The 7,500-nt window shown below is 47.1% G+C and overlaps 2 protein-coding genes across 3 annotated transcripts in view; both read left to right on the top strand.

Moving 5' to 3' along the window:
* The window catches only part of LOC126569751 (G protein-activated inward rectifier potassium channel 3-like), a 66,104-nt gene that overhangs the window by 2,137 nt on the left and 56,467 nt on the right, over positions 1–7,500 (top strand). The gene's annotated exons all lie outside the window — the stretch shown is intronic.
* Positions 1–7,500, top strand: part of LOC126569749 (G protein-activated inward rectifier potassium channel 3) — a 60,456-nt gene that overhangs the window by 1,940 nt on the left and 51,016 nt on the right. For both annotated transcript variants that reach the window (XM_050227043.1, XM_050227044.1), the window contains exon 2: positions 4,281–4,683. In XM_050227043.1, coding sequence (XP_050083000.1) covers positions 4,355–4,683 — 329 coding nt within the window. In that variant the 5' untranslated portion in view covers positions 4,281–4,354. The remainder of the gene's footprint in view (positions 1–4,280; positions 4,684–7,500) is intronic.

Consider the following 7,500-nt stretch of genomic DNA (forward strand, 5'->3'; position numbering starts at 1 on the left):
GGCCAACCTACCGGCCGGCCGGACTGCCGGGGGCTGCCAAGTGAAGGATTATCTTGTCTTGTCAGACGTCGCCGTGACGTGCACAAACATGGAATGCATGGGCTTAAATGCGTCCCCCGCAACATAAGACGACACGTGCGTCAGGTTACTTTTTTTTCTGCCAGGGAGCAGCGGGTTGTCGTGCTGCGTTTGCCATTATCAGAGGGAAGATGAGCGATGTTTGAGTTTGAGCAACAGCAGTGGCCATACTTTGTCCTCCGCAGCGGCGTGTGCTGTCTAGCAACAGCACAAGGTACTCCAAAAGACGCTTCGCATGAAACATGTGGCCGATGGTATCATCTTTCAAACGGTCCGGCTCCACGATGCTAGAGGATCACGTGCGCTAAGCGAGTGATCGGTGTCCTGTCGATGCCCCTGGAAGTGGTGGTGGTTGGTTTACATTTCAATAATGTTTTCCTCAGCGGAGTGATCAAGAAGACGAAGAAGAGGAGCAGGAAATTATAGAAAAGTAATGAATTGCGCAGAAATGATCTACAAATCAATCGTTTAATGGAGTAGTTATTAGATCATCATTTCTATTAACACATTACATAAGCTCATCAGAAATGTTTGCTCCTCGGTTCCTTATGGACCGAGCCAAACTATTAAATCGTAACGATCATTCACAAGAATGGCTCCAAGTCCGTCCTGCGCGATGGTAGAGCAGCTGCGCAAAATTTCGCGAGACGGAGCCGATCCCGACGAGTGGATCTCCACTATTTCTCGGCACGTGACATCAGAACGGATGCGCAAGACTTGGAAAAATATAATTATATATTCTTAGTTGGAGCATCCCACCCGTCCCGTCTCTTCGCACACCCATTTGTTTGTGTTTATTTCCTTTTTATCGACCACAACTACAAACACTTTCCGTGCGAAACGAGATCATCATCAATGGTCTGTATTTTTGGCCGCCTTCATCGTCTTTTGGCTCCAAAAAGATGATGCGAAACGATGCGTTACTGGGTAACGGTCCGGGGACCCGCGGATAGGGGTGGTATTGGTATTTTACGGAAAACACGTGTTCACGGCAAAGACCTGTATTCCGGAGTGACAGTTATGGTCTTTTGCCACATGGACTGGCGACCGTGTCGTGGCTAGTGTAGCGGAAGCACGGTATACAAGCTGCGGTGCGTTGTTTATTTGGTCGCCGAACTTCTCATACAAGAACAGCGAGCGATCTGGTTTATTGTGAAGGGAAGAGTAGTTTACATTTTGACATCGCGCCCGGAAGCATGTATTTTGGATGCACTTGGTGGTGGAACGTGACGTACGGAATGGGTAAATAGGTACCACCCTAGCCTACCACCACCAATCGAGCCATGTGACCTCTTGATCGGCAGCATGGCGGCGTCGCATGAGCAGAGGACACGATCAAGAGCAATGAAGCGGCGCGAAAAAGGCCAAAGAAGCCAGCAAAGCAGAGGCAGAAGTCAATCGACCATCGCAGGCGGTGACAGCCACGCCATCCTCGCCGGGCGGGCCAATGTCACTTCGCGCTGGTCGCTGCTAGGACGTCGCAAATACATAAAAAAGTTATTAGCACTCGATCGTCGGCGTAAGGCGGAGGAGCGCGATGTACGTGTGGGGTATAACGCCTAAAAATAATACCAAACCTTTCCTTCCTCCTTCTTCACGCCCCGGGGCGGGCGGTTCCTCTGTTTCGAGCTGATTCCGCTGATTTTATTGTGCGACTGATGATGATGCGTGTTGTTTTTGCCACTCTTTTTATGTTGGTTTATTTTTAATCCATTCCCGCCGGCCATTGTCACCGTCGTCGGCTGGTACGTCTTGTTATGGCGTGATTCCCAAAATCCCAAGCCCGCTTGTATCAGTAAAACTGTTGCACTGTGCGAAAGGGAGGACCGGGGATTTTAGCGACGCTTATTACCGCCAAGTGCCATAAAACGAGCGTTAGAATTGCTTTATCCCATACTTTACTTTGTTAGAATTTACTTTGTGCTGTAGCGAGGTTACATCAGCATGAGATGGAACGTGATCAAGATTCCTGCCATTCCATTGTGCCAGAGCCCCGGATCGGATGAATAATTAAAAAACAATTTTCTCGTTCGAAAAGCCATCACCACCCAGCACACACAGGTACACGACGCTCACCTGGAACATGTGGTGCAGTATGCAACACATTATGCAACAATCCGTGAAGCACAGAACTACAGCTAAGCCCTATTGGTGCCCTTGGTGTCGTCTATGTCCTCTAATCGAACGACTGCAACGAGATGACCGACGATCACGAGATCTGATGACAAAACAGCGCGGAATCTATAGATTAGAGCTGGTGCTGCTGCTGCGTAGCGTATGCGGTCGGTCTGTGGTCGAGTTAATCTTTTGTCATTTTGCAAAACGACGAGCATTGGTTGAACTAGCAATTACTTGTTGGCCATCGCCGAAAGAATGAACGAACATGATGCGGTGGGGTGCTCGCGGTCGGATGCAACGAGCTACTAGTGCACAGGATGGCGGTAATTATTTTCTGCACGCCTTATACGCCTCTCTGCTCTGTTGCCGTGCACCGTGGGTGATTCATTTGGCGTAGGTTTCCCCCCCCCCCTCCCCACCGATTGCAATGTACTGCCACAACCCCTTGCCTCGTCACAACAACCCGTCATGTGTGAGGGTGACCGCCATCCACAGAGACGCATTCGTGCTCGCGATCGCCAATCGTTGACGGATCGCGCTGGGTGGGGGGGGTGCAGGAGGAGGATTCCTCCACTCCTCGCTGTGATTGCAATGTCGCGGTGCTGGCCTTGGTTTTAATGACCTCGCGGCCGCTGCTGCGTCTGAGAGAGAGAGAGAGAGAGAGAGAGAGAGAGAGAGAGAGAGAGAGAGAGAGAGAGAGAGAGAGTAAGCGAGGTGTTGGACAGCGACACCTTCACGTAATTAATCGATGATTGATCGATGGCTGGCAAACGGAAAATCTGACACCCAGTTATCCACCGTGACGTAATCCGGGACCCTTGGTAATGCTGTAATTGCACCGAGCGCGGTATTTTCTGCGATGCGGCAAAAAAGAGAGGACAATCGTGATCACCACACAGAACGTGGACCCGCAATGCGATGCTTTCGTTTCGCTCCCGGATGGGTGTATCGTGAAATGGAGTTAGGATTTCGAAAGTTAAGTGACATTTCCGGTGTGGCGAGTGGCCAGTGTCTGTCGAATGCAGACGAACGGGCAGCAATGGCCGCGATTGAAGAGGTTGTCACCTTTTCATGAGCCATTCCGTTCGTTCGTTCGTTCGTTTGCTCGCTTGTAGGAAATGGTGGGCTTGTGTTTGAATCGTCCGGCATTCTCTGGCGTACGGATAGCAAACGACATCTGAAAGGCGGAACACACGTTGCACTCGCCAGATCGGCAGAGAGTAGGTGCCTTTGTTGAAATGGTTGTTTACCCTCCTGCCACCCGCCAGCACATCTGGCGACCTAGTACGCTGTCTTTGCACTTTGTCTGATCTTGATCAAACCATACGTGCCCTGATGTAACATGGAGCAAGTGCAAGGAGCACTACTCTTGACAAAGGCTCATCTGATAAGCGTGTCTGAGATGTCCGATTACCAGGTGAGAACAACGATCACACTTATCTTACAGCTGGTTTATGGAAGGGTATTAGGGGACGAGTAAAGCAAGAAGGAACACATCCGGATGGAGGCGCCACAGCTTGAATGTTGCTTGAAGCACCACTATCCAAAAACACCATTGCCTGGGTTAGAGCAGCTAAATTACTGCTTGGCGTCTTTGCACGAGTATCTCGGACACTTGCCATGGTCTTCGATGTTACGTATCGCCATGTACAAATCGTTGGCATAACGTTCTAGTGAGTAAGCAATCGTCCGGCCCGGTCAGGGAGACGGTACTATTACTGGACGGCATGGCATTCGAACGGTTGCAAGAATTTGCTCGTGATCGCTTAGCCTCGTCAGTTGCGGTAATCAGTTCTATGCCAAGGATAGTGTAGGTCTACAGCAGCACTTACCACACGGCGACGGGGTGTCTAAGGGTCAATCGAGCTATTAAGGGTTTATGGTTTGTGGGCGTCATGTAATCAGCAGTCTTGGTGATCGAATGCAATTCGATTCGCGCAGCTCTTCCACGATCATTAGCAATCAATGTGTCACGGTCAACAAACTTCCTTTGCGGAGGGTTATCGTTGAGTATCTACTATTTCTAGAGCCTGTAGTAAACAAACATTAATAAGAATCTGTTCTTCCTTGCTGTTTCTTTCCAGGATAGGATAGGATAGTGAGCAAAGAAAAGTGACATTTTGGAAAGTGATACACACTCGTTGGCCTCGGATTAACAATGACGAAGCTGCTGGAAGACGTTCGTTCATCGGAGCGTACACCGCAGGATGGTGATGGGGCTGCATGCTGGACAAAGCTTTTGGACGATTCGAACAGCACACATAAGCCGATCATTATCGGTCCGGCCGTCGTGACCAGTGATGGCAACACCGTCAAAGATCTGCTAGTGACGGTTGATCCGGAAACGGGGAAAACGCAGCAAACCGTTGACAGTACGGGCCGGGATCCGGTGACGGGGCGCAGACGAGAATCGATACTCGGTACATTCCACCGGCAGCTTAGGATGTCCCTGAAAGCGGTCAGCGATACGACGGGACCACTCACAAGGTAGGTAGGAAGGTTGGCAAATTTGTGTTTATTAGTACACCGGGACCGGTCGCTCGGCGAGAGTGGGGGTCATTAATCGATAGAACCGAGTTGTGAGTTGTGATTAGAGCGCTAGTTTAAAGCTATACCCAGTAATTCTAGCATGGCGCCTGTATGTCCACCGGAAGCCTGCCACTCCCCCTATTCACCAGCAAGTCGTGTGCACTGTTCTAACGGTGGCCGGATAATCGTTCTTTATCACGCGACAACTTAGATGCGTTCGTGATGTAGTGCTCTATCCTTTTCAATCTGCTGATTGGAATTACTACGTCTTGATACTGTTACTGGCGCATTTCGCGACGACCTCTTACGTGCATTGCTTGATATGGCATCTTTTGTTCATGACCGACCCAATCGCTTTAAAGTGCTGACGACGTGGTGGTGTGGCCCCTGTGCAAATGCATCGTTACCTTTCTGTCACGTTCCGCAATGCAGTGCGAAGGCGCCCGTTCCGGGCAGCTTCTTCAACAATAGCTAGTGGCTACTGTAGAGAAACTGATGCATAAGATACAGAGCATTTGAGTGAAATATGAATCACTGGTGAGTCAGAATGGGCCCACGAATTTAGGCGAACTGGTGCGCTAATAGGGCTGAGTGATTATAGTAATAGATGAATGTTGTTTATTTGAATACGCGTCTAGTAATATGTATGGCCACGCTGCGTCCTCCTGCAGGCCGGGATTCAATTTCTATTTCGAGCATCCGTGCGTTCGAGACACGCAAGATTTGAGTCGATGAAGGCCAGTCAAACAGAGAGGCTTACTCACTAACTGACCTCAGACCCAAGATTGAGACCATCTTTCGTCATGTCCGTGACTGTAGTCGTCGTTCGGCCGCCAAGCGATAAGCGTACATGCCACAGAAAAGGAGTTGTTGCGCAAACGGACGTTTTTCAGTAGATTTTAATTTTATTTCACTTTTTTTTTGTTATAGGTACATATTTATATTCTTTTTACTCCACGATAAAATACAATTCAAAAATACATATAATTAGATTATCAAAAATTCATTCATACAATGTATAATAATTTTTCATGATTTTTCTTGTCCACTGCTTCGCGTACTGCTCCGGTTTGAATGCATTCGATTAATCGTAACGTAACATTTTATTTAAAAGTAAACCACAAAATTAACGAAATTGTAACGCATGATTTTCTCTTCTATCTTACGGGAACCGATATATTCCATATTGTTACCGAACGGAACAAGTAACCCTATTTCGACGAATAAAACAATTCAATTCCCTTTTTTCGGCAGCCGATACCGACAGACCGATGAGCCTAGCGGTATATGCACTCCAAACACACAGACGGCTGGTTGTTGATCTGTGTTGCGATGCTACGGTCATCTTGCCCCGCACCCCCTTGAGCGTACGTGTTGGCCAGCATAAACAAGTAACGCCTCGAGAATGGTTTCTACTCAATGATTTGCATAATGATCTGTTGAATTTTGTATCTTTTGTTCTTTGGGTTTCGTTACACTGGAATCATGAAAAATCGCGTAAAAATGTTTCGCGACAGAAATTGTGTTTGAAATTGCGGCAACAATAAGGAACAGCGCAAACATCAACAGAGAGAAGTGAGAGGAGAAAGTAACAAACCACCACCATCGTTCTTCACCAGGGAGACAACATTATTTCAAGCTACTATTTCGTTTAACTATCTGCAACTACTACTTACACGCAAAGGGATGAAGGATGATAGAGAGGTTGAACTGGATCAGTTTTGCTAGTGGACAGCAGCGAAGAAGTTCCGAAAGTAATTAGGAAACAACAGGGAACATAATGGAAATGAACTACCATGCCATCCTACGTACGATGATGATGATGATGGTGATGAAGACTTAAAGATCATGGAAGAGGGTGTAAAAGCTCAGATTACCGGCTTAGCGTGGCGCTGCCCTCTATGGCAACCTGGCGTTTATTGCTAGCCAGGCAAGGCTTTGACCCTTTCTTCGACTAAGCAGAGAATACCAGAGTATAGAAAAAGGGAGGGCGTTTGTTTTCTAATTTGTTTTAGCTTTTGCTGGGAATAATAGGCGAGAGTTGTTGGTGCGTGTTTTACACAAGCGTATAGTTTCATGTTTCTTTCCTTATTACGTTACTGACATTCCAAGGAGCGGAACAGTAAGCCGCCAGTAGGTGTGCTACGCCCATTTTTCACTTCCTGTCGTCCTATCTTAAAGACAAATAAGTGCAAAATACCAGAAAGCTTGGTTGTTTTGTTTTAGTTTCTTCCTAGTCGCAGTAATGCTTTGTCGCGCTGTCTGAACGTAACACTTTTGATGTTGTTCGTCTTATTGTGACACGATTGTGTTTCACAATTTTTGATTTGCACAAACTTTGCTCTCGTCTTCCTGTTTTTCTGGTATCGTACGTAAAGAAATTGGTACTTGAAGGTTAGTACGATAATGCAGCGAATTAGTAAGTCTTAACACTGTGTGCATCGGTTATGAACATTGGGTTAGCCTTCTAGTGGTGTTGTAGCTGCTGAGTATTTCGAAAAGAGAAAGAGAGAGTGGGTGAGAGAGAGAGATTCATCTATTTGCTAAATAATTTTCTTTGTTCTGTCTGTTAACACGATGGTTCCTATCTGCTCCATCTTGCTTGTTCGGCTTCCCATTTGTTTCATTGTTCTTGTTCTATTTCAACGCTTACGTTCGCTTTGATTTTTATTGAATTTTCTGCGTTTTTGTGATGAAAAATGTATGATTCAGCTGGTTTGTTATCGTTCCGATGCATCTTCTTCTTTTGCCAATTGCTGTATAACAACTATGCAG

Source organism: Anopheles aquasalis, chromosome 2 (assembly GCF_943734665.1).
Source record: "Anopheles aquasalis chromosome 2, idAnoAquaMG_Q_19, whole genome shotgun sequence".
In the NCBI taxonomy this organism is placed as follows: Eukaryota; Metazoa; Arthropoda; class Insecta; order Diptera; family Culicidae; genus Anopheles; species Anopheles aquasalis.